The sequence below is a fragment of the Cervus elaphus genome, chromosome 12 (genome assembly GCF_910594005.1).
Source record: "Cervus elaphus chromosome 12, mCerEla1.1, whole genome shotgun sequence".
Classification (NCBI taxonomy): Eukaryota; Metazoa; Chordata; class Mammalia; order Artiodactyla; family Cervidae; genus Cervus; species Cervus elaphus.
Genome location: NC_057826.1, coordinates 73,581,164 through 73,608,214, shown reverse-complemented (window position 1 = coordinate 73,608,214; position 27,051 = coordinate 73,581,164). Strand labels below are relative to the sequence as shown.

The 27,051-nt window shown below is 39.1% G+C and overlaps 1 protein-coding gene across 1 annotated transcript; it reads left to right on the top strand.

Annotated features, from left to right (window-relative positions):
* The first annotated feature begins 159 nt into the window (after positions 1-159).
* TTC5 (tetratricopeptide repeat domain 5) lies at positions 160-16,871 on the top strand. The gene is made up of 10 exons (XM_043920498.1): positions 160-268; positions 3,296-3,428; positions 4,336-4,547; positions 4,906-5,056; positions 6,298-6,389; positions 9,055-9,111; positions 9,692-9,838; positions 10,009-10,223; positions 13,347-13,491; positions 16,266-16,871. The coding sequence occupies exons 1-10, from the start codon at positions 218-220 to the stop codon at positions 16,383-16,385; spliced, it is 1,323 nt and encodes a 440-aa protein (XP_043776433.1). The 5' UTR covers positions 160-217; the 3' UTR covers positions 16,386-16,871.
* The last annotated feature ends 10,180 nt before the right edge of the window (positions 16,872-27,051 follow it).

Genomic DNA, 27,051 nt, shown 5'->3' with positions numbered 1-27,051 from the left:
CCTCTGGGCTATAGGCGTTACAGGCGGATTCTTTACCGTCTGAGCTACCAGAGAAATCCACTTGGCACAGTTACGTTCGGAGCGGCGCGCTTTCTTGAAAACCAGCTCTTTCACTCAGGCGCCGTAAGCCTCCAGAGCTCTAGATGTCGCTGTGGCTCTATCGTGGGAACGGGTATGCGTCTCTGTGGTTTTAAGTCGGGGGCGGAGAACCTGGGAAATGATGGCTGTTGAAGAGGAAGAAGTCAAGGAGGTCTTGCAGAAATTGCAGGTGGGGCCATAGATTAAAATACATATCTGCTTTTGTTACTTGGGAAGAAGTAGAGAGCCCAGTTTATGCACTGCCTGCGAATTTCTTGACACATACCCGACGCTACTTGCGTCCCCGTGGTTACTATAACAACTCCCGAAGGTGCAGCCGCAACGGGCTAGACGAGCCCCCGCGGCCAAGCGACAGGCGCAGCCAGTTTTTGTTGGGATCCCGTGGTGCTGACCCGACTGCAGTCCATTTCAGCCCTGTAGGGAAGAGGATTTATTGCTCCTAACTTTATTCCTGTACGTTGTTGGGAGGTTGTGTTCACCCCTCCCCCCATTCGCCCGTAACAAATAGCATACACGTGTGTTTGGCAGATCTGCAGGCGCTATTACCTATTGCTTGTAGTTTTGATTCCTCCAAAGACCATTTCTTCAGTACTTTCATGCTTTCAAATTGGCAACAATCACAGTAATGGCTTGCACCGCGTGCATTCTGGTTACTCTCCTTAGAATTTAACAGTTTTTGATTTCTTTGTGTACTCCACAATTCCAGTTTGGGATCTAATGCAGAAGGCTCCAGACTCTACTCAGCTCGCCATTGACTGTGGTAACTGGGACAGTCTTGTACTTGGTAGATAGGAGCTAACTAATTGCTTGACTCTTTTCTTTTAATAACCCAAGATTTTTCTTAAATGTCAGAAACTGTGTTTTTTGTATTCTAAGGCAGCCTGAAATGTACTCAGAAACTGAATTTTTGGTATTCTAAGGCAGCCCGAAATGTAAATGTTAGAGTTATGACGGGTTTGTAACTTTCTTAAAGGCTTCTACAGCAAAAGTTTAAACACTGATGAGATTTCTTTGTTTCTTTAGTAGATTAGACTAATAACACCTTTTAGAGTGTGAACTTTACCTCACATCCGATTGACTTGGATGTAATTCTTTTCCCTAGTGTGACTGTCTGAAATCAGAGAATCTCAGTCTAGCGCTGTATTACAAACATTGTGTATATATGTTTGTATATGTATGGAAAAAACCTGGAAAGGTAGACTAAGCCGTGGTTATCTCTGAGGTTATTGGAATGATCATGAGGAATTTTTTACCCTGCATATTTTACATGTACCTGTTGGAATTTTAACAAAATATATATATTGATTTTTGCCAGGACAAAAGTTATTAAAAATGTTCGCTGTAGCAAAACAAGCCAACAAAGCCAATTTCTTGTATGTTTTCTATTCTATTACAAATAGAAACAAACAGTAAGACCTTCTCTATAATTCTTAATATGTGGCTATGCTGACTGCATGACGAAAGGAAATGGGTTGTAATATTTGTTGAGAGCTGTCTTTTCCTGCTCTTATTTGTGGTAGATGCCCTAAGCAGCTAGGTAGAGGATACCTGGGGTATCTGGGGAGGGTGCAAGGGCGGAATGGGAGAATGCAGTAGAGAGAGGAAAAGGATGGTGATGTTGCTATTCTTGGGAATGGTGGTAAACTTTATATCATTGTTATAGACATTTTCGGTTAGAAGGAATACATTAAAGGATTTTTCTCAAAGTGTATTTTACAGGTTATTTTTATTAAAGTCATGCAGGGTGCTTGTTAAAATGCAGAATTTTGAGTTCTGCTAGAACCACTAACATCAGAATCTCTGTAGGCTGGGCCTTGGAAATACAATAAAACTTGAAAAGCACTGTTACAGAAGGAGATAATCTAACTTCATCATTTTGGGTAGAATTTTAATTTCAAATAAGTACTGTGAAGAAAAGTAGGAGTGTGATTTAACAGTGGGGTGGAGGAGGGAGTTACTTTAGTTTGGGTAGTCAGGGAAAGCCTGTCTGAGAAATTGGTGTTTGAACTGAGACCTAAATAATGAAGAGGAATGAGCCATGCAAAGGTCTGGAGAAGGAATGTCCAGGCAGAGGGAACAGCATGTGTGTAGGCAGGATTGAGAATGGATTTTGAGGACCTGGCTTGAATAGTGTAGGACAGTGATAAGAAGTGAAGTCTGTGGCAGGATGAATGGTGGGAGGTCAGATCTTACAGTCTTCTAGGTCATAATAAGGAGTTGGATTTTATTCTGTCTGCAGTGGTAAACTAGTCTGTGACATGACCTTACCTTTCTGTAAGGCCACTTCAGCTGTAGTGAGGAGAATGGGAAAGAGTAGAAGCAGGATGACCAGGTAAGAAGCTATTGAAATAGTTCAGGCAAGTAATGATGCTTATTTAGTTGAGGATACTCATAGTGACTTGGAGACTGGTGGATGGATTTGGGATGTGATGCAGAGGTATTTGGTAAGACTTGGTGGGATTGGATTATACCTTTCTACTGCTGTTTTGTTTTAGGAAAGAATAGATAATGGAAAAGCTTTGATTGATGTCCCAGGAAGACTCAGAGATAGTTAAAGAGGAAGGAGAACATTTACTTGGAAAGAATGCAAGTGAGCCAGAGGATGACTTGACAAAAACTAAACAAACAAAAACCACAAATATCTAAAGAAAAAAAACTGCAAAAATACAAAATTTATCAAGCTTAAATTGGCTTGTTTGTCGTAGAGAATGGCTCTCACGTGTTTGTCATATTCACAAATGTCACATATTTTCAGATATCAGCATAGGAAAAATCAGGGGTAAGGGATCATTATTGTTAGGAAGTCCAGTTTTAAGGGTAAATTTCAAAGTTTTATACTTTAGGGACCAGTACCAGATAGGATGATCTTACTAACTTTGTTTTATCTCAAGGTGAAAAGCATTTCCACTCTCCTGACTAAGGTATGTGAAGTGCTTAATCATATTGGAAGCTCTGCTGGGTCTAAGAGGAGAGACTATCATCATGGTGCAGATTGACTTGAGACAGTGTGAGAGAGGGCTGAACAACTTTCCTTCCTTATCTGTAACCTCCCTCTGTGTCATTCCTAGGCGAGGTAGAGGATCGGCATTTCTAGGCCAAAAGTTGGTATGGCTAGCCAGTCTCAAAGTTTACTTGTCTGGTATCCTCTCCGCTAATGGAGCCCATTCTTATAATGGTCTCATTCTTATATTCCTAGGAACTGGTGGACCAGCTGTATTCATTTCGAGAGTGCTATTTTGAGACACATAGTGTTGAGCATGCAGGGAGGAAGCCACAAGATGTGCGGGAAGAGATGGAGAAGACCCTGCAGCAGATGGAGGAAGCAGCGGGTATGAGTCCCAAAGAACACAAAACCCGCTCTTCTTCATTGAAATGAGATGGAACTTTGCTCTCTCTGTAGACTCTTTGGTATCCTGTTTGTGGCTGCTACAAGTTAGTACAACAGAATATTTCTTCTAAGGGTGCCTGTGCAGGATGGCAGCCTTTCCATTCCCTAAACTCCATTTCCAAATGCTCTGAAATGAAAAAGAGCATACTTATTGCTTGGCTACTGTTGGAGTAATCTTCTTAACTGACCTTTCTGCCTCTTAATTTCTTTTACTTCCAAATCTACTTAAATAATGACCATGGCCATTATCTTTCTAAATAATTGCTTCATGAATTTAATCTCATCTCTTGTCTGTGTCTTCAAAGATTCCTCCTCTTGACTGGTTGTGGTCTAAACCAGTCCTTTGTTATTCAAGTCTTCATTGTCTGACTTTTTTTCCCCTACCCTTCTCTCTGACTACCTACTTACAGAGAAGCTTTTTGTTTCATTCAGGTTGAACCATCCATCCTCCCATGAACATGCCACATGTATTTCTCCTTTCTGCTTCTTTGTCTTTGTTTACATCATTTTTCTCCCTGAAGTGTCTTGTCTTTTTCCTTTTCACTTTGTAAAGTCCATTCATTGGGTGTATGCCGTATGCTCTTTTTCACTGTGTTTTAATTATCCGTGGATAGACATTGTCCTCTCCACTAGATTGTAAGCCTCTCAAAGGTAGGGGTAATGCTTTCTTTGTTACCTTGTTTTCTAACATAATAGTCTGCATGTGATAGGTTTTCAATAAATTGTTTGTTCATGAAGATTTTCCTTAGTTATTTGATTGCTAGAACTGGCATAGGGATTCCTTGAAAGTACCCTGGTCTCACCTGTAAAACTGTCTGGGTTTCCTTTATCTTTTCCCTTCCTCCTAGGTTCAGTCCAGGGCAATGCACAGGTTCTGATGCTGACTGGGAAGGCACTGAATGTGACCCCTGACTATAGCCCCAAGGCTGAGGAGCTTCTGTCAAAGGCTGTGAAGCTGGAGCCCAAGCTGGTAGAAGCCTGGAACCAGCTGGGTGAGGTGTACTGGAAGAAAGGGGATGTTGCAGCCGCCCATACCTGCTTCTCAGGAGCCCTCACCCATGTGAGCTGCCCACTCTGCCCTCAGAAAACACAGATGGGGAGGGTGGGATTTCTCTGGTTTTGTGAGTTTCCTTAGGCCACGAATACCAGAGTATAACTGCTTGGGAACTAGGAGGACAGAATCAGAAGAGGGGAGAGAGGATAGGGGAGCAGACTTGGATGAGGAAGAAGATGATGGAACCAGGTTCAGAGGTAGTTGAGAAGTGAAGAAAAGTAACTGAGTTGATCCTTGTAGATGGGAGTCTTAGATACATATGGCAGTAAGAATTAAGGTGAAAAATTAGAAGCCTGAAATAAAATAGATCTGGAAAGGAGAAATAGAACCATGAAGGTTAAGTCTATGACTTCTCCACTTGCAGTGCAAGAACAAAGTCTCCCTTCAAAACCTGTCAATGGTGCTTCGCCAGCTGCGGACCGACTCCGGAGATGAACATTCTCGCCACGTAATGGACAGTGTCCGACAGGCTAAGTTGGCTGTGCAGATGGACATCCTTGATGGCCGCTCCTGGTGTGAGTGCTTTCAAAAGATCTCCAGCAGGTTTCTAGAGCAGTGGTTCTCAACCGTGGCTGCACACCAGGATCATCTGGAGCCCATCTGTTGAGTCTGACTCTTAAGTGTGAAGCCAGGGCATCTTTGCTTTGAAGGAGCCCGAAAGGTATTTTGATGAACCACTATTCTAGTACCTCTTGGACCTGTCCATTGAAGAGAGGAGGCTTATGTTTCCCTATAAGCAAAGCAGGGCTTTTGTGCAGTCTCCTGTTGTTTCTCCTTTGGGTTTGTGTTTGCCTCTTTATCCCAGAGGAATTTTGGGTATACCCTGAGTATAGTGTCATCACTGGTTTGTTTCAGATGTGGGGCCTTTCATACAGACTTTGGAGGGTGACCAAAATAGTTATCCTTAACACTTGGGCTCTGAGATGATCCATCACTGTGTTTCTCAGTTTTTTTCTTTGCCCTCCCACCCCCACTTGGGAGGCACAGGATGGCTAGAGTTGGTTGGAGTTGGGTATTTCCCTTCTTCCATATGGAAGGCTGGAGCTAGCCAGAGTTGGTTCTTTCCCTTCCTTAGGTCAGTTACCTTCTGATAATACCTTAGCAGGTTAGGCTCTGGTTAACTAGTTTCTCCTGAGGGCACTTGTCAAGAATGGAGTGTTCAGGAGTTCCCTGGTGGCCTCGTGGTTAGGATCCCAGGCTTTTACGGCTGTGGCCCAGGTTCAGTCCCTAGTTGGGGAACTGAGATCCCTCAAGCCACGTAGTGTGGCCAAAAAAACTCACACAAACAACAACAAAAAGAATGGCGTGCTCTGGCATATTTCAAAAAAGTTTCTTTGTCCCTTGCCTCTGCTAGAAGTATGAAGGTATTCTTTGATATTTGCTATGGGAATCTGGTTGAGTTCTTGGAGGTAAATCTTACAATATTGTTGGGGGTCCCTTATGACTGGTACCCCTGGAGTTTTTAACTCCCAGGCTTGTCCACAGTGAGGCTCCAGAATTCATCAATTTCAGTTTAGGTTTTCCTACCCCAGCACTGTTGGTGTGGTAGCTCCTGAGTTTCTGCTAAGCAGTAACTCCCTGTATTCACCTCTGTCTGTCTGATTTTGGAGCAGTGGTTTGCCCGTAATGTCCCCTTTATTATGCATCCAAGAGAAGTTGTGGATTTTTTAGTCTGTTCAGCTTTTTACTTGTTAGGATAGAGTGGTGACTTTAAGCTCCTTACACGCAGAACTAGAAATCTGTATTTCTCTTTCAGATATTCTGGGGAATGCCTACCTTTCTCTTTACTTCAATACTGGCCAGAACCCTAAGATCTCCCAGCAAGCCCTCAGTGCTTATGCCCAAGCAGTAAGTATTTATGGTCACCCAGGCTGGATATGTAGAGGCAGCAACAGAGGCAAAAATGTTGTTCAGTCTTCTTTGTGGCATTTTAGCCAGCAGCATGGGGAGTGTTTGCTGGCATCTGATGAGTGGTTTTGTGAAGCCAGTCCTGCAGAGGTGAGGTATTTCTTCCTATAACTTGAGTATTAGCAATCGCTTGCAGAGTGTGCCTCAGTGCGAGGTAGCTATTTGAGCTGTCTAGATTTATTTATTTATTTTTTAGATTTCTTATAGAGGCATGTGTAACCAAATCACAGACCCCATCCGAATATGTTCATCTTTTTGAATGGGAAAAAAGTGTATGTTAAAATAACGTTTATTAACACATATACATATTTTTTAAAAAAATTAGAACTCTGCTACATAAGTATAAATTAAACAGTAAACCAGGTTAACCATTAAATAGTATGAATCTGGATTTCCCACAGGCTAAAATAGAAAATAGCATGTAATCCATTCTACATTATATCCTAGGGAGTAATTCACTGGAGCTTATGCTTTGCCTTAGGTTTTCAGGCTGTTTATATTAATATCCACTTGTAGGGGGGGTTTCCCTCAGGCTTTGAGTGCATGAATGCTCATGGTTAACAAGGTTTACATTGGCCTCCTGAGTACTTTTTATTTAGACTTCGTATTCACCTTCTTTTGTTTTCTCTTGACATAGAGACTTGCTTTTTACCTTACTGTTATTTATTTTGCTCTGAGTGGCAGAATAAGGAATATGGCTACCTTATGTTCATGTTTGCAGTTTAGAGACTGTTCTTTTTCTGTCCTTTTTTACCATCCCACAGAAAGTTTATATTTCACAAAATTGAATTGTGAAACATAGATAACCATTTTTAATAAGCACAGTCAAATTTTTAATCACAGAATGTCTCCAAGAATTATAGCTTTAAAATATACAACCAATTTTTATATTTCAAAAATATCTCAACTCAAATAAGTTAATTTCTTAAAAAGTACATTTCTCACACTATTTGTTTGGCTTTGCCCTGGTGTAAAGTCACTCTGGTGCAGCCACACCCAGAAGCTGTGGGGACAGATGTGTACACCATGCTCTTTCTGTCGCCTCTGTGCTGGTGACTGCAGCTCCCCTGGTAGGACTCATGCTCATGACAGAGGAACATGCAGTAATAAGTTGGCTTTTTAAAAAATGACAGAGACGACTTCCTCACACACTGTGCTTCTCGCTGTAGTCTTTTTTTTTTTTTTCCCTTTATTTTTATTAGTTGGAGGCTAATTACAGTATTGTAGTGGTTTTTGCCATACACTGACATGAATCAGCCATGGATTTACATGTGTTCCCCATCCTGATCCCCCCTCCCGCCTCCCTCCCCACCCCATCCCTCTGGGTCATCTCAGTGCACCAGCCCCGAGCACTTGTCTCATGCATCCAACCTGGACTGGCGATCTGTTTCACACTTGATCATATACATGTTTCGATGCTGTTCTCTCAGATCATCCCACCCTCGCCTTCTCCCACAGAGTCCAAAAGTCTGTTCTATACATCTGTGTCTCTTTTTCTGTCTTACATATAGGGTTATTGTTACCATCTTTCTAAATTCCATATATATGTGTTAGTATACTGTATTGGTGTTTATCTTTCTGGCTTAATTCACTGTATAATGGGCTCCAGTTTCATCCATCTCATTAGAACTGATTCAAATGTATTCTTTTTAATGGCTGAGTAATATTCCATGGTGTATATGTACCACAGCTTTCTTATCCATTCGTCTGCTGATGGGCATCTAGGTTGCTTCCATGTCACTGTAGTCTTAACAGTGACATTTAACTCAACCCAACCTGTGTAGTCAGCAGGTTTGGTTTTTATTCAATCAGGGAACTTTTTAGGCAGAAGTATTTTGTTTTACTCTGATTTCTTAATCTGGTAACTGCTTACATTTTAGGGTATAATATGATGTACTTCTTTAAAATTTTATATTTGGCTTCTGCTAAATAATTGCTTTTAACTCTTAATTTCTTCATCAGACCTACATTTTTAAACATATTTGAACCAGTCATTTAAATGATTTTAATTCATGTTGTTTGTGCTTTTGCAGTGTGCCAGGCAGTGAATAGAATAAAAAAAAATAAAGTGATCAGAGCCACGAAGATAGCTGCAGATATGTCTGTCTGTACTGCCATATGGTTTCTGGCCATCTATTTAAAGTAGCAAATCAGAATTTGGCTTTCTCTGTGTGTTTTAAGGGGGCTTAGATGTAGTAACATGATTCTGTTTGTGTCTGAAGCTGGACTCATGGTCAGAGGAAATGCGTTAAATCAGCATCATTTGTTTTTCTAGATTTTCTTCATTTATATTAACATCTCATTAATTAAAATTTTTTATCAGATATTAGTCACATATTGCTTCTATCTTTATACTATTACATGGGTAAATTATAATCATATTTTAAAGTTCCATGCATATACAAAGCCCTTACATCCTTGAGGTTTCAGGGACTGTGTAATATGTTCCACACAAGCATTTACTGTATAATAGTGTGGGTATAGGAAACAATTTGACAAGCAAAAACTTAAATTTTTCCAAGGAGAGGAGGTTTAGGACATGTTGTATGTGGCCATCCTTAAGACTGAGACAGGAGCCACTGATGGTCTTCTTATTCTACTATAGGAGAAGGTTGACAGGACAGCTTCCAGCAATCCTGATCTTCATCTGAACAGGGCAACGGTAAAAAGAAATTATCATTTATATTGGGGAGTGGTCATCTGAAAGTCAAATACATAAGCTATCTAGGTCTTAGCCTGTGAGGATAACTGAGTATTCATAGGGACAAAGTTGAGTACTAACTGCTAGAGAAAAGCCAAATTATTTCTGGGAAAAGCTTGCTTAGTTTGACTAAAGTATCCAGGGGGAAAGGAAAAGGGGCTGAGTTGGTGGGAGGGTGAATAGAGGATGGTGGGGCACAGTTTACAAGACTTTCCTGAAATGTTCATTATAAACATAAAAATAGAATCACCCAATGTATGCAACTTAACTGCTTTAGAGTTTGGCAGTTGGCTTCTTTGAAATGATTTCACCTTTGAGGTTGTGATCACCTTGGCCAGGAAAAAGGATATAAGGTGTTACCAGCTCTTCACGCAGTTCATTTGTAGAACAGGAAAACAACTGGGAGTGTTTGTAGAGTAGGAAAACAGTTGGGAACAGGAAAACAGTTTATTTCTCTAGATTCCTAGCCCACTGTGCTAGCCCACTTCTGCATAGTTTGTGTTAAACATAATTGGGAAGGTTTTTGTTACTTCTTGTGCAGTTACATAAATATGAGGAGAATTATGGTGAGGCCCTGGAGGGCTTCTCTCGGGCTGCAGCACTGGACCCTGCCTGGCCAGAGCCCTGGCAACGAGAGCAACAGCTCCTGGATTTCCTGACTAGATTAACCAGCCTCCTTGAGAGCAAGGTAAAGATGTCTGAAGATTGAGCCCTACTTTTTTATTCTGCCGTAGGTCAATAAAATATTAGGCCTCGGTAGTAGTGACCCTATAGAGGTGGGTAGGTGGTGGGGAGGACTAGACTCTCAAGGAGGGTGATTCGTTTCCAGCTTCTTACCTGTTTCCTTTTCCTTTGCAGGGAAAGGTGAAGACCAAAAAGTTACAGAGCATGCTGGGGAACTTGCGCCCAGCCCACCTAGGCCCTTGTGGTGATGGGCGCTATCAGTCAGCTTCGGGGCAGAAGGTGACTCTGGAGCGCAAGCCCCTGAGTGCTCTGCAGCCTGGTGTAAATAGTGGAGCTGTGGTCCTGGGAAAGGTGGTGTTCAGCCTTACCACAGAGGAGAAAGTCCCCTTGTGAGTTTCTCTTGCCTTTTCTATTTTTTATCCTTTTAAATTAGTTGCTCTCATTTCCTGGCCTTTCTCTGAAACTTGAAGATAATCGTTAGTGGTCAGAGATCAGTGAATTCTCTTTACCTTCTGTGACTGTCCCAAGAGACATTGTATTATCTAAGTGATGTCTGACAGTCTCTCTGTAGATTCTGTTACCACCCATTTTTTCCCCGAGTTTGGTGTTCTGTCGACTCTTACATCTGAAGCTGAAATTTGACAGCTACATTTTTTTTTATAATATAGGATATCTTTCTATAAGATGGAAACCGTATAATTCTCCTACCTCTTTGTGTTTTCATGATCATAGAAGTAGGAGAAAGAATTCTAAATCCTGTTTGGGCTTAGGTATGCCTAAGCAGTTCTGGAAGGTGAGCTTTGAGTTTGAATTTAAGGCCTGTTGGAGAGATTCTCTCAGATGTTGTTCCACATCTGAATATTGAGCAACATTTGTTATTGAGCATCTGCTATATGTGTTGTTGGGAGTTAAAAAAAATGTAACACAGCCAAGTGAAGGGTTCTTATAGTTGAGCAGAGGAAATGAGTTAAGAATATTCATTTAGAAAATTTTAACTTTTGAAAAATGAGGGTTCAGTCAGTGCCATCATTGCTTGGTCCTTTGCTCACTTCCCAATCCCTGATTGACTGGTTTCCTTTTTCTGTTTTCTGCTGAAACGCTTTTGTTCCTGGGCTCACCGGTGTTTGATCCAGTAGCTTGTATTACATGGCTCCTCAGCATCCTGACTTCTCTGTCACTATTGCCTTTCAAATTCCTTCTGCTTCATTCAAACTAAAATACAGCTCCCACTGTGTGCCTGATTTTCCTCCATGGCATTTTCATGGTGTATGTGTTTGAAGAACAGGAAGATAGTTGAGAAACGTTTAGTTACTATAGCAGACCTTAGAGTTAAGAGGAATGAGGAAGAAGTATAAGCAAAGGTAGGTTTAGGGGCCCTGGAACAAATATTTTGCTACTCTTTGGTTTCTCTTTTTCTGCCTAATTTCTAAATGTTAAGTTCGAGGTAGACTCTGTTTTTCTTTCTTTCCTCTTTCTCTGCTAGGATGGCAAATAGATGCCAACTTTGATCACTTGGCAATGGCTGTATGGCTTACTGTTTAGAAGGATTCTGAGGCTTTTTCACCAGGAGAGGATGCTGTGCTTGATTGCAGTGTTTACTGTGAATTTGAGTGTGCCAAGTGAGCTTGAGTACTGATTCCTCACCGTCTCTTTTATAGGTCATCTCATTTGGTGATGTCATATAAACCCAAGGCTTTGGCTGCCTCCTTTATGCTCACAGGTCCAGCTCCAGCCCAAGCCTCAATTCTAAGTTTTGGATTCCTGTATTTACCTGCCTCTGGGCTTTGATAAAATCTCTAACTCATTATGTTCAAAATTACTTATGTCATCTTTCTCTGTCAATCTGCTTCACCTCCCTGAATTCTTTGTCAATCAATGGTGTTACCTCTAGTCAGTCACTTAATTAAGACTTCTGGAAGTTGTTATAAACTTCTCCATTCTCTTGCCTTGAGGCAATCGCCAAGACTAATAGATATACCTTTTAGTCCCTACTTCTTTGTGTCTGCTAATTTAATTCAGCCTCAGCACTTCTCCAGACAAGTCTCCCTATTCCCTGTTTTCCCTCCAGTGTTCCACAGTGCGGAGGAATATGCCCCAGATACAGATTTGACCATTGCTGTTTCTTATTTAAAATCTCTTACTGGTATTGTGTAACTTTTGGGATAAAGTTTTAACTCCTTAGTTTAACACACAGAGTCCTTTATGATTTTTTCCCTGTCTACTGTCTTCTGTCATTTTTCCTCTTGTACATTTTATTCCAATTTTAGGATTATTTTATAGGTTTCAGAACAGCCGTTTTCATGCCTCTGTGTCTTTGTACACAATTATTGACCTGGATAATCTTTTTGCTGCTTCTTGATATAGATTACATTTTTTCCCCCAACATTCTATTATAAAATTTTTCAAACATACAGCAAAATTGAAAGAATTTTACAGTGAACATTTGTGTACTTATATTGTAATATTCATATTTTATTATATTTAGTTTATCACATATCTGTCTATTCCCTTATTCATCTGTTGATATCTTATTTTTGGTGCATTTCAAAGTAATTGTAAACATTAGTATGCATTCAGCATGCAATCATTAGAGTTCAGTATTGTTTATAGTTTTCTTCTTTTTATGTAAAATTTGTATACAATGAAATGTGAAAATCTTAGTGTACATTCCTAAGTTTTGACAAATGGATATTTTCATATAACCCGGACACCTATAGAGAACAATACCGCCACCTCAGCAAGTTCTCTCATGTTCCTTTCTTGTCAAGCCCTATTCCCTTCCCTGTAGAGGTTTTTTATTTCCACTGAGGATTAATTTTCCTGTTTTAACCCAGGTAGTTTTTCATTCCTTAAGATTCAGTTTGAGGTCTCGTCTAAATGGAAACCTTCCTGGCTTTCCATTGATTTAGACATTTCTTCTCTGGGCCCCCACAGCCCAACCTTTGGCTTCACTGAATTCAGCACAAGAAAAGAGCTATTCTGGAACCTTTTGCAGTTGTATTGTAAGTGATGGTTTAATTGTCTGACATCCACTAGACGAATAAAGTCACTTATAGCTGGATTGATGTCTCACTGCTAAGCACAGTGGCTGACACCAGATAGGTATTCAGTGAAAGTTTGTGGAATTAAGTAAATTGACAGTGATGGTTAGAGAGTTTGATATTGTGATAGTTAAATTGGTAGAGCAGGAATACTGTTCTGCTGTAACATTTTGAGCTCATTCATTATTAATATTTGTTGAAGGCTTCAGTGTGCCTGTTTCCCAGGTTCTTGGGAAAGTGACAGATTGATGAGTCTTATGGATGTTTTTTAAAGATATATATCTAAGACAAATGAGCCCTCAGGTGTACATAGTGAATGATGGTACCTGCTGTAGGATTTCTAAGGAAGTAACTATGAAAGCATTTGTTTATTTTGCTGGTATTATTAAAATCACTGTTTCTGCTTTTCTTTGCTGCTCACTCCTTTTTTTCCCACCCGTCCCTCCCTCTTAACCCATCTTAACCTGGCAGTACATTTGGCCTGGTAGATTCAGACGGACCTTGCTATGCAGTTATGGTGTATAATATGGTGCAGAGCTGGGGAGTACTCATTGGGGACTCTGTAGCCATCCCTGAGCCTAACCTTCGTCTTCACCGAATTCAGCACAAGGGAAAGGTGAGTGATGGCTAGCATTCTTTCTCAGCTCATAGGTCCTCAAAGTGGGACTAAGTTTACCTCTTATAAAAAATATTTATGTAAGGTAATGTAATATGTGTGTGTATGTGTGGTATGATATCTTATATCTACACACATATATGTAATTATTTTTTACTAAAAGCTAGATTTTTTTTTTTTTTTTTACCAAAAAACTTCTGGTAAACAAAGAGAATTTTAAAAATGGACGGAACAGAGAAAGAAAATTATCTATGATATCACATGTGGAATCTGAAAAAACTGTACTTGTGAAAACAGTAGATGGTGGAATTGGGGAGGTTTTGTTTAAGGATACAAGCTTGCAACCAGTAGATAAATAAGTTCTGGAGACCTAATGCATAGCATAGTGATTATAGACAACAATATGGCATTATAAACTTCAAAGCTGCCAAGAGATTAGATCTTAATTGTTCCCACCATAAAAAAGAAATGGTAATTATGTGACGTGATAGAAGTGTTAGCTAATACAGTGGTGGTAATCACATTGCAGTATATAAATATATCAAATTAACACATTGCATTGTATACCTTCCACTTATATAATGTTATATGCCAATTATTTCAATAAAAATAAGATTTAAAAAATAGACTGAAATATTCTCATTCATATGTTATTGCTGTTAACAGTTTGGTATGTAAACCTATAGTCTCTTCTTTTCATGAAAATATACACACATTTGTATGTATATTTTAAATTAATTGTGGAATATTATATGCAGATGTTTGTGAACATTTCCTTTGGCTTTCCATATTCTACAATTTGAATTCTACAATTGAATTCTACAATTCAACAAATTCTACATTTGTTTTGAGTTAAGACAGAGGAGCTGATGATGATGAGGATAGTAAAAATTTACTGAACACTTAACTGACTCTAGACACTCTGTTTAGAGTTTTACTGCCTGCTCTGGCTCATTTAATCCTCATAAAACTCTACAAGAGCAGGTGTTGAACCACTTTTTCAAACTGTTTCTACCTAGGGTCAGCAAATTATGGCTGATTGACCAAAGCTGGCTCACTGCCTGTTTTATATGACTTGTGAGCCCAAAATGGTTTCTATATGTTTAAATGAAAACAATGGAAAGAATAATAATTTATGGTATGTGAAAATTATAGGAAATTAAAATTTCAGTGTTTGTAATTAAATTTTTTTGAAACAAAATATGCTCATTTGTTTACTGTTATCTGTGGCTACTTTGGGGATTTCCCAAGTGGCTCAGTGGTTAAAGAATCTGCCTGCCAGTGCAGGAAATGGAGGAGTTTCAGTTTGATCCCTGAGTTTGAAAGATCCCCTGGAGGAGGGCATGGCAACCCACTCCAGTATTCTTGCCAGGGAAATCCCATGGACAGAGGAGCCTGGTGGGCTACAGTCCGTGGGGTCACAGAGTCAGACACGACTGAGCACGCATGTGGCTGCTTTTACACCACAGTGTCAGTGTTGGACAGCTTTGGGACAGAGACCATATGACTCACAAAGCCTTAAAATATTTACTATTTGACTTTTTACAAAAAAATTTGCTGACCCCAGATCTAGATTAGTTACAATTTTTCTTTGTTCTAAAAGTACTGTAGTAAATATTTTTATTTATATCTGCTCATATCCATGATTATTACATAAGTTTAATTAATTGACTAAAGAAATAAATGAGTTTCTAAGGTAAAATCTTAGTTTCAAAGCTTATGCAGTCTATGACTTTTGATATATACTGCCAAACTAGTTTTTGGAAGGTTCTACCAGTTAATACCAACAGTGAATGTAGTTATATTTCTTTGCACTTATGTGTAGAAATCTTTGAAAAACTATTTGCTGATTTTTCATGAAAAGGATAGCATCAGTATTCTTTGGCTTTGGTTTCTTGATTATTGGTGAGGTTGAAAATTGTATTAATATGTTTATTGACTATTTGTAATCCTTTATAAATTTTTTTTTGGGGGGGTCACTTGCTCAGTATGTTTCAAAAAATTGCTCTATGAGAATCTCTTTACTTTGACTTAAAAAAAACCTCCTTTACACTCCAAGTAGAACAGTATATTTTGGATAAAGATCTTTTAGCAACATGTTTTACAACTTAAAGTACATTTGAACTGATAAAGTGAGCTGATATCTTCTGTTATTAGGAGAACGTTTAAAACCTACCTCTGTTAATTCCTCCTTATATAAAAGAAGTCAATCTATATTTGGCAGATTAATTTATAGCCTAACAAACACTTGATTTAAGAGTTCCTCGGACTTTGCATTGGCTCTGGATTGACCACTGTGTGTATTTAGTTATAATTGTTGATAAACACTGTGGAAAGGGCAGATTTTGTAGAGCCAGTGGGACTTGTTTTGTTGGGCATTGCCAGGATCCTATCCTTTTTGAATTAGAGAATTGTCCACCCCCCTTTTTTTTTTTTTAATTTTTATTGGAGTATAGTTGATTTACAATGCTGTGTTAGTTTTGGGTGTACAGCAAAGTGTATCAGTTATATATGTACATATATCCACTTGTCCCCTTCTTGTAATGACAGTACTGGCGATCTGCCTGCCCCAGATACTCCTTTTGAGGATTGAAAACTTTGGGAAAATTGCATACCCTATGTAAGCTCATGTTTGTTTAATGTGAGATGGAGGTAAGGGGTGTATCTACTGAAGAAGGTAGAAAGGAGGGGAAGAAAGTCAAGATGGTGTACTCCTGTGCTGAGTTTCTTCCATCCTAGGATCTGTAATTAGTCTCTATATTTGTCTTTTCCAGGACTATTCCTTTTCCAGTATTCGTGTGGAGACGCCCCTCCTGCTGGTGGTGAATGGGAAGCCTCAGGGCTCCAGCAGCCAGGCTGCTGCCACGGTTGCCTCGAGGCCACAGTGTGAATGACCCTCCTGGGATTGCATGCTACAGAGAGTGGAGACCAGGAGATAAGCTCTAGGGCACTCAGCCGCTCCGTCAGCAACTTCTAGTAACGCAGCTGGAATTGGGGGGATGTTTTAGATGACAACTTTCCTTCCTCTGCCCTGTAAGACACTTGTGTCTTCTATTAGGTTTCAGCTCTCTGGGGCCACACATGTTCCTGGTATATCTCTCCTGCCTCTTTCATTGCTCTTCTATGTTTTGGCAAAGAGCGTGGAATTGGTAGAAGGGTTGGGACCTTGCCATGGGATAGAGTCCCCAAGGTTCCCCTTCTTGCCTCCTTCCTGAGCCTCATGTGTATATATCGTTTCAGTATTTATTGCTAAGGGAGGGGGCTTAATTTTTTTAATGACTTAGTTTTTGAGCAATTTTTATTTTATTTTTATTTTAAAATTTAGGTCCTTCCCCTTCTTTGGGGCTGGAACAGAATTAAATTTGTTTGGAAAAAAAAAATACTGTGTAGTTTGGCTTGTTTCATTCTCTCCAGGCTTGAATTCTTGGTTTTAGGATCACTTCAATCCATTAGAGCAATACCCCTCCCCCACTTTTTTCTTTATACAAAATAGTTTATTTTTCTTTCAGTTAAAAGAAATCTGGCAATAGGCAGCTCAGGGCAAGAATGGCAGTTCCATGAAGTCCTTGTGAATCAACTTTCTTCCATTTCCCTATTCTCTTATCCTCAGGAGTGGTCCTTATCATGTCCAACATGACAGCAGAACTGTTCTAACAGTGTTATTAGGCTGAAAGACGAGAGAGTTAGATGTTCAGTTCCTTTAGGTTCTAGTGATATATTTTATAATAGTTTTTCTTGATATCCTTGTGGGAAAATAGGGAAATATGAGGGAGGATTATTAACCAGCTGAATGGTTACATCCAGAGAGTTCATTAATGGATACAGATTAATTTGGAAGACTTCTAGTGCTGTGCCTCAGGTCTTTGTCCTTGCTCCTTGAATATCATTGATGACTCATTCAGTTTATGAAGAATGTAAAATATGGAGAAGTCCCTAGAGAATGGATGATAGAATAAATGTCAGTCTATCTTAAGAAGTTGTAAGGGCTGAATCTAAAATAAAAATTTAAAGTCCATTCTTTTGGTCCAAAAAGGGCAATTTTTAAGTTGTATCTTCAACATCATGTATGAAAAATTACTCAGAATTTTAGTAGATAAAGTCAGTAGGAGTAACTAGTATGATATAGATGCAAAACACTTTTTTTTAAAGACTATACGAATGAGAATATACTATACTTTCTCTGCTAGACAGAAAGAGTTTTTAATACATTGTCTGGCAGACCACATGTGGAGCCTTGTATCCAGTTCTCATTGTTGCTTGTGAGGTGTATAGTCATGAAACAGTGATCAGGAACTTGAGGGAATGTAAAATATCTTGAGAAACGGTTGAATGATTGGGAAGGAGGAGGGTGGTAAGATGTGTATGTTAAAGTCAGTAGAGGAGATCCAATTGTGTTGTTTAGTTGCTAAGTTGTGTCCGACTCTTCCGTGATCCCATGGCCTGTAGCCGCTCTTCTCCTCTGTCTATGCATCTTCCAGGCAAGAATACTGGAGTGGGTTGCCATTTCCTTCTCCAGGGGATCTTCCTGACCCAAGGATTGAACCCGTGTCTCTTGCGTCTCCTGCACTGCAGGTGTATTCTTTACCTGGTGAGCCATCTGGGAAGAGAGGACATCTAATAACTACCCCTTTTATTCAAGTCCTGAGACAAGGTGACATATCTGTGTTGGGCCAGACAATAGAAAGATGGCCAGTAGGTGATAGAAGTGGAACTTAAAAGATTTAATGATGAAATAAATGTACAGTTGAGTATACAAAATATATATGTACAGTTTAAAGAGTAATTAGAAATGTCCACTCATGATCTCATCTTGTTTTTACAGATAAATATCTCATTGTTTGATTATGCCACAATGTATTCATTCTGTTGTTAAAGGATATTGGATTTCTTTTTTTTTTTTTGCTATTAAGGCAGTACATTATGAGTATTCTTTATGTGTCCTGGTGAGTAAGTACAAGAATTTCTTTTATAGCAATGGTTCTCAAAGATTTCTGATGCATACCAATATGTGAGAACCATTGTTTCAGAGTACTGGCACAAGGGTAGAATTGCTGGATCATGGAGTTACATGTACTCAGCTTTTTTTGAGAAATATCAAATGTTTTCAAAGTGGTTATACTAGTTTATATCTCTGCTGTCAGTGGATGAATGTTCTTAATGAGTCTTCTGCATCCCCATTTCTGTTTGGTTCCCTCATTATGTTTTAGGGTTCACAAATATAGGAAATTTGAATATTTCCCTGTGGCCTTAATGTGCATTTCTCTCACTATTAATGGCTTTGAGCATCCTTTCATATTCTTTTTCATGGTAAAATGCCTATTTGTGTCTTTGCCCACTTGTACATTGGATTTCAAATTGATTTGTAGGATTTACTTATCTCCTGTACTGATCTTTTGTCATTTTATGTGCTGTAAACGTCTAAGAGTTTTTGGCTGTTTTTTTTTTTAACTCTATATTGGATCTTTTGTTGAACAGAATTCTTAATTTCTGCATTATTGAATTTATCAATATTTTCTTTTATGATTAACACTGTTTGTATTTTAATAAGTCCTTGCCTATCCTGAAGTCATCAAAACATTTCCTCTCTATTGTTTTTATGAATTTTTATCATTTTGTCCCTTTCTTTTTATTATGACCTTTCCTTATGTTGTGATGTAAGTATATAATTTTTTTCCCAATGAGTAATTGATTGGCCCAACACCTTTTATTAAAGATCAATCCTTTACCCACTGATCTTTAAAGCCCAGTCTGTCTTAAATTTTCATATATAGTATGTAGGTCTGTTTCTGAGCTTTCTCTTTCTGATCTTTTCTGATCTATTTCTTTATTTCCATACCAGTACCATATTGTGTTATGGTATAGAACATATACCATAAAACACATACCATACCATAAAAGTCAGTATCCAGTCAGTAACAGTGAGCCATGTTGTCCTTAACCAATGAGTCCATTTATATTTTAGGATCTAAATTTTCATGAAAAATTCCTCTGGGATTTTGCTTGGGGTTGCATTGAATTTATAGATCAATTTAGGAAGAATAGACATGTTTATAACAACTGAATCTTCTTTTCCATGATTTTCTTCATTTGTTTAAGTCTTCTTCAGTGTCTTTCAATATAATTGTATACTTTCTCTGGGAAAGCCCTATATATCTTTTATTAGAATTTTTTTCCTAGATACTTCATAGTTTTTTATGCTATTATAAATGGTATAGTTCATAAAATGACATTTTCTGACTGTACTTGAGAAGGGATATACAATCGACTATTTTATATATATATTTTTTGTGGCTGTGACTTTTTAGAACTCTCTCATAATGTGTTGGTTCCTTTGGTTTCCGGTAAATAACAACTGTTTTGCGTCTTCCTTTTCAGCCCCTTTACTTTTTATTTTGTTCTGTTTTCTGCAGTAGTTAGGATCTCTAATATGTTGAGTACAAGTGATGATTGCAAGCAGTCCTATACTTAACGGGAATATTTTCAAAATTTCAATATTAAATGTTTGTTATATGGTTTTTACATATACTTGATCTTAGATTTCAATCCTATTTGAGTTTTTATCATGAAAAGGTATTATATTTTTATTACTGTTGTTTGGTTGCTAAGTTGTGTCTGACTGCAACCCCGTGGACTGCAGCATGCCAGATTATATTTTATCTAATGCTTTTTCTGCATTTATTGAGATAGCAGATGATTTTTTTTTCTTTTAATCCCTTAGTGTGGTGGATTAGCATTCTCTGCTTTTGATTAATAAACCAAACTTGCCTTCTTGGTACAAACCTTTGTTGGTAAGGATATGTATTTTTTTTTTTTTTTAACATTGTTGGATTCACATGGGTAATATTTAGGGTCACAAGTGCTATTAGTTTATAAGTACACTATTTCTTAATCTGTTCTAGTTTAATTTTGGTATGAAAGTTATGCTAGCCTCATGTAATGAATAAAGAGTATTTCTCCTATATGTGAGAAGTTTATGTAAAATCAGTTTGTCTTTTTCTTTGTAGAACTTGCCTGTAAAGACATCAGCAGCTGGCATTTTCTTTATGGGAAGACTAACTTCTGATTTAAATTCTTTAATGTTTTTTTGAATTATTCAAGCTTTCTCTTGATTTAGTCTTGATATTTTGTATTTTTTAGTAGTTTATTTTATTTAAGTCTCCAAATCTACTCTCCTAAATATTTGTAATATATTCCTTATTTGTTTATTCTCCATGGTATCTGTCATTTTGTTTCCTTTTTCTCTACTGGTATTGTTTATTTGCAACTTGTTTCTCCTTCAGCCTTTTGTCTCTTACAGGTCTTCAAAGAACTTGACTTTGTTTTTTGTCATTTTTTGTATATTTTTTCTGTTAGTTTTTATTTTTGTCTTCATAATATTCTTTTTTTCTCCTGTTACAAGAGTGCCTATTCATGAGCTGGTATACAGTTTTTATATTCAGCAGGCAACGTGACATTCCATTGTTTTAAATTTGCATTCCTTTATTTGTGATGTTGAGGATCTTTTAATAAAATACTTGTTAACTACTTATAAGTTTGATGTAAAATGCAAAAGAGAGCATCTAACACTGAAGAATATGTATTAAAAAATTTTAGGGAGATATGTTTAGGAAATGATATAGCACTTGGTACAATCTATAATTATATGGCACATATTTTATTATATTATGATATCTTGATTATATGATTTGAACTCTTAAAAGCAAAGCCACTAACTTATACTTACCTTTAAGTTCTAGACATTACTATATACATCTCTGAGTGTTAGACATTGCCTGACTCATTAACAAATGGCTGGCTGACTGGACAGACAGTGGGTTAGGCAAATAAGATTAATATAGAGGGTGTTAACACTGTGTATGCAGAATAATAATGATTTTGAAACTATTCTTTTGGCTTGAAGAGCCTTTGAAACAGGGCTCCTGCTCTGGTAATTGTCTTCTTGTAGTTTCAATAGGTCTCCAGCGTTTCAGAGAGATAGGGCAAATTGTGCTATTCTTTATCAGAAAATGAGGGGTATGGAGGTCAGAATTAGGAACTAGGAGGATGGAATGTATCAGTTATGGTTCAGTCACAGGAGCAGAACCTTTATGAGTTATGGGACAAGGGATTTATTATATAAATTAGACCTTATGCAATGTCTTATGTGGTAATATTTTGCATATTTTATGTAGTAATAAACCCTGAATACTCACTGGAAGGACTGGTGCTGAAACTGAAGCTCCAGTATTTTGGTCACCTGATGCGAAAAGCTGACTCATTGGAAAAGTTCCAGATGTTGGGAAAGAGGATGAGATGGTTGGGTGGCATCTCTGATGCAATGAACATGAACTTGAGTAAACTTTGGGAGATGGTGAGGGACAGAGAGGCCTGGCATGCTGCAGTCCACAGGGTCGCAAAGAGTTGGACATTACTGGGCAACTGAACAACAAATGTAATAGTATGTTTATTATATAAAAAAGACCTTGTGCAGTTCCAGCTTAGCAGGTTGGCAGAGTACAAACCAGCATGTAGGACTTCTAGGAGGTTACTCCAAGAGTAGAGCCGAAGTTTAAGATTAATAACTAGTTTCTACAGGGGAGGAAAAGAGGCCTAATTACCGTGATTAGGGGAAGAACTGGAGGGAAAAAAACCCAGAGTGTTGAATCTGAGAAGGTAACCATTAACATAGTGAATCCAGGTAAGTGCCAAAGCACAGATCGTTTCTATCTGTGGATACGATGAGCATAGCCCTGGTGAAGTCAAAATCTTATTGAGACCTACTACGGACACTTCTTCCTCATCTTCTCTTTAAATGATGGTGGCCTTAAGAGTCCTACTTATGGCCTGCTGCTTTCCTCCCTCAAAACATTTTCACTGAACCATTTCACTCATACCCATGTGTTGTTCAATTACCAAACTACTAATTTTCCTAAATCTGTATTTCCAGATCTTTTTCCTTAGAACTAGTGATCAATTTACATCAGATTACCAGGCAATAGGTACCACAGGCAATTAAAATCCAATATATCTAAAGTAGAACTCATTGTCTCTAGCAGCCACCTGTTTTCTCTATATGAGCAGCTGACATCACCATGTATTCACTTATCCAGGCCAGAAACTTAGGGCATCACTTCTGATACTTTGTTTCTAGTTTCCAGTCTGTCATATGGTTATTGTGTTGATCATATCCCTTAGACATGTCTTTATTTTCTTTCTGTTCATTTTGTCTTAGTTTAGTAATTCTGCATTTCTTGCTTGACTTTGGCAATAGTTTTTTCCCTATAGTTGAAATCTTGCTTTCTCTAAGTTTTTTCACATTTTAAAAGTCAATTCAGTCGCTCAGTCGTTTCCAACTCTTTGTGACCTCATGGACTGCAGCACGCCAGGCTTCCCTGTCCATCACCAACTCCTGGAACTTACTCAAACTCATGTCCATCGAGTCGGTGATGCCATTCAACCATCTCATCCTCTGTTGTCCCCTTCTCCTCTAGCCTTCAATCTTTCCCAGCATCAGGGTCTTTTCCACTGAGTCAGTTCTTCGCATCAGGTGGCCAAATACTGGAGTTTCAGCTTCAACATTGGTCCTTTCAATGAATATTCAGAACTGACTTCCTTTAGGATGGACTGGTTAGATCTCCTTGCAGTCCAAAGGACTTTCAAGAGTCTTCTCCAACACCACAGTTCAAAGGCATCAATTCTTCAGCACTCCGCTTTCTCTATAGTCTCTCACATCTATATATGACTACTGGAAAAACCACAGCTTTGACTAGATGGACCTTTGTCGGCAAAGTAATGTCTCTGCTTTTTAATATGCTGTCTAGGTTGCTCATAGCTTTTCTTCCAAGGAGCAAGTGTCTTTTAATTTCATGGCTGCAGTCACCATCTGCAGTGATTTTGGAGCCCCCCAAAATAAAGTCTCTCACTGTTTCGATTGTTTCCCCATCTATTTGCCATGAAGTGATGGGACCAGATGCCATGATGTTAGTTTTCTGAATGTTGAGTTTTAAGCCAACTTTTTCACTCTCCTCTTTCACTTTCATCAAGATGCTCTTTAGTTCTTCTTCACTTTCTGCCATAAGGGTGGTGTCATCTGCATATCTGAGGTTATTGATATTTCTCCTGGCAATCTAGATTCCAGCTTGTGCTTCATCCAGCCCGGCATTTCTCATGAGGTGCTCTGCACATAAGTTAAATAAGCAGGGTGACAATATACAGCCTTGACGTACTCCTTTCCCAATTTGGACCCAGTCTGTTGTTCCATGTCCAGTTCTAACTGTTGCTTCTTGACCTGCATACAGATTTCTTAGGAGGCAGGTCAGGTGGTCTGGTAGTCCCATCTCTTTAAGACTTTTCTAATTTGTTGTGATCCACTCAGTCAAAGGCTTTGGTGTAGTCAGTAAAGCAGAAGTAGATGTTTTTCTGGAACTCTCTTGCTTTTTCAATGATCCAACGGATGTTGGCAATTTGATCTCTGCTTCCTCTGCCTTTTTTAAATCCAGCCTGAACATCTGGAAGTTCATGGTTCACGTACTGCTGAAGCCTGGCTTGGAGAATTTTGAGCATTACTTTGCTAGCATGTAAGATGAGTACAGTTGTCCAATAGTTTGAGCATTCTTTGGGATTGGAATGAAAACTGACATTTTCCAGTCTTATGGCCACTGCTGAGTCTTCCAAATTTGCTGGTATATTGAGTGCAGCATTTTCATAGCATGATCTTTTAGGATTTGAAGTGGCTCAACTGGACTTCCATCACCTCCACTACCTTTGTTCATAATGATGCTTCCTAAAGCCCACTTGGCTTCCCATTCCAGGATGTCTGGCTCTAGGTGAGTGATCACACCATCGTGGTTGTCTGGCTCATGAAGTTCTTTTTTTGTATGGTTCTTCTGTGTATTCTTGCCATCTCATCTTAATATCTTCTGCTTCTATTTGGTCCATATCATTTCTGTCCTTTATCGTGCCCATCTTTGCATGAAATGTTCTCTTGTAGCTCTAATTTTCTTGAAGAAATCTCTAGTGTTTCCCATTCTATTGTTTTCTTCTATTTCTTTGCATTGGTCGCTGAGGAAGGCTTTCTTATCTCTCCTTGCTATTCTTTGGAACTCTACATTCAAATGGGCATATCTTTCCTTTTCTTCTTTGCCTTTTGAGTCTTTTCTCAGCTATTTGTAAGGCCTCCTCAGACAACCATTTTGTCTTTTTGCATTTCTTTTTCTTGGGGATGGTCTTGATCCCTGCCTCCTGTACAATGTCACGAACCTCCGTCCATAGTTCTTCAGGCACTCTATCAGATATAATCCCTTAAATCTATTTGTCACTTCCATTGTATAATCGTAAGGGATTTGATTTAGGTCGTACCTGAATGGTCTAGTGTTTTTCCCTACTTTCTTCAATTTAAATCTGAATTTGGCAATAAGGAGTTCATGATCTGAGCCATAGTCAGCTCCTGGTCTTGTTTTTGCTGACTGTATAGAGCTTCTCTTATCTTTGGGTGCAAAGAATATAATCAGTTGATTTCGGTTTTGACCATCTGGTGATGTCCATGTATAAAGTCTTCTCTTGTGTTGTTGGAAGAGGGTGTTTGCTATGACCAGTGTTTTCTCTTGGCAAAACTATTAGCCTCTGCCCTGCTTTGTTTTGTACTCCAAAGCGAAATTTGCCTGTTTCTCCAGATATCTCTTGACTTCCCACTTTTGCATTACAGTCCCCTATAATGAAAAGGACATCTTTTTTGGGTGTTAGTTCTAGAAGGTCTTATAGGTCTTCATAGAACCATTCAACTTCAGCTTCTTCAGCATTACTGATTGGAGCATATAGACTTGGATTACTGTGATATTGAATGGTTTGCCTTGGAAACAAACAGAGATCATTCTGTCATTTTTGAGATGGCATCCAAGTACTGCATTTCAGACTCTTTTGTTGACCATGATGACTACTCCATTTCTTCTAAGGGATTCCTGCCTACAGTAGTAGAGATAATGGTCATCTGAGTGAAATTTACCCACTTAAGTCCATTTTAGTTCACTGATTGCTAAGATGTCAATGTTCACTCTGGCCATCTCCTGTTTGACCAATTCCGATTTGCCTTGATTCGTGGACTTAACATTCCAGGTTCCTATGCAATATTGCTCTTTATAGCATTGGACTTTACTTTCATCACCAGTCACATCCACAAATGCGTGTTGTTTTTGCTTTGGCTCCATCTCTTAATTCTTTCTGGAGTTATTTCTCCACTGACCTCCAGTAGCATATTGGGCACCTACCGACCTGGGGAGTTCATCTTTCAGTGTCCTATCTTTTTGCCTTTTCATACTGTTCATGGGGTTCTCAAGGCAAGAATACTGAGGTGGTTTGTCGTTCCCTTCTCCAGTGGACCACATTTTGTCAGAACTCTCCACCATGACCCGTCCATCTTGGGTGGCCCTACATGGCATGGCTCATAGTTTCATTCAGTTAGACAAGGCTGTGGTTCATGTGATCAGATTGGTTAGTTTTCTGTGATTGTGGTTTTCATTCTGTCTGCCCTCTGATGGAGAAGGATAAAGGCTTATGGACGCTTTCTGATGGCAGAGACTGACTGTGGGGGAAACTGGGTCTATTCTGATGGGTGGGGCATGCTCAGTAAATCTTTAATCCAGTTTTCTGTTGATGAAGGAGGCTGTGTTCCCTCCTATTGTTTTACCCAGGCCAAACTATGGTGGAGGTAATGGAGATAATGGCAACCTCCTTCAAGAGGTCCCATGCATGCACTGCTGCACTCAGTGCCCCCAGCCCTGCAGCAGGCCATCGCTGACCCACACCTCCCCTGGAGACTCCAGGACACTTACAGGCAAGTTGGGGTCAGTCTCTTGTGGGGTCACTGCTCCTTTCTCCTGGGTCCTTGTGTGTACAAGCTTTTGTTTGTGCCCTCCGAGAGTCTGTTTCCCCATTCCTGTGTAAGTTCTGGTAGCTCTATGGTGGGGTTAATGGTGACCTCCTCCAAGAGGGCTTATGCGATACCCAGATCTAGTGCACCCAGAGCCACTGCCCCTGCAGCAGTCCACTGCTGACCTATACGTCCACAGGAGACTCTCAAACACAGTTCTGGCTCAGTCTCTGTGGGGTCTCTGGGTCCTGTGTGCACAAGGTTTGTCTGAGCCCTCTGAGCATCTCTGGCGGGTATGGGGTTTGATTCTAAATGCAATTTTGCCCCTCCTACCTTCTTGCTGGGGCTTCTCCTTTGCCCTTGGATGTGGGGTATCTTTTTTTGGTGGGATCCAACATCCTCCTGTCAATGGTTGTTCAGCAGCAAGTTGTAATTTTGGAGTTCTCGCAGGAGAAGGTGAGCGCACGTCCTTCTACTCTTCCATCTTAGAATCAAGAATAGATAAGTTATTTTTGCTTATCTGTTATTGTTTTAATGATAATGATCATAATAGTAGTAGTGTCCCAAGTTAATAAGCTTGTAACTAACAGAGCCATTGTTTGAAATTTTAACTGTTATTCTGCTCTAAGGCTGTGGGAGAGTTTCTTAGCTCTCTGAGATTCAGTGTCGCTATCTGTAAAATGGAGGTAACATTACTACCTAACTTGTAGAATTAT

What these genes read in the sequence shown, in the direction of transcription:
- TTC5 (XM_043920498.1), top strand. Translation starts at nt 218, where the DNA reads ATGATGGCTGTTGAAGAGGAAGAAGTCAAGGAGGTCTTGCAGAAATTG. An exon ending in ACAGAGGAGAAAGTCCCCTT is followed by an intron (nt 10,224 to 13,346) that starts GTGAGTTTCTCT and finishes TTAACCTGGCAG; the next exon opens with TACATTTGGCCTGGTAGATT. An exon ending in GAATTCAGCACAAGGGAAAG is followed by an intron (nt 13,492 to 16,265) that starts GTGAGTGATGGC and finishes TGTCTTTTCCAG; the next exon opens with GACTATTCCTTTTCCAGTAT.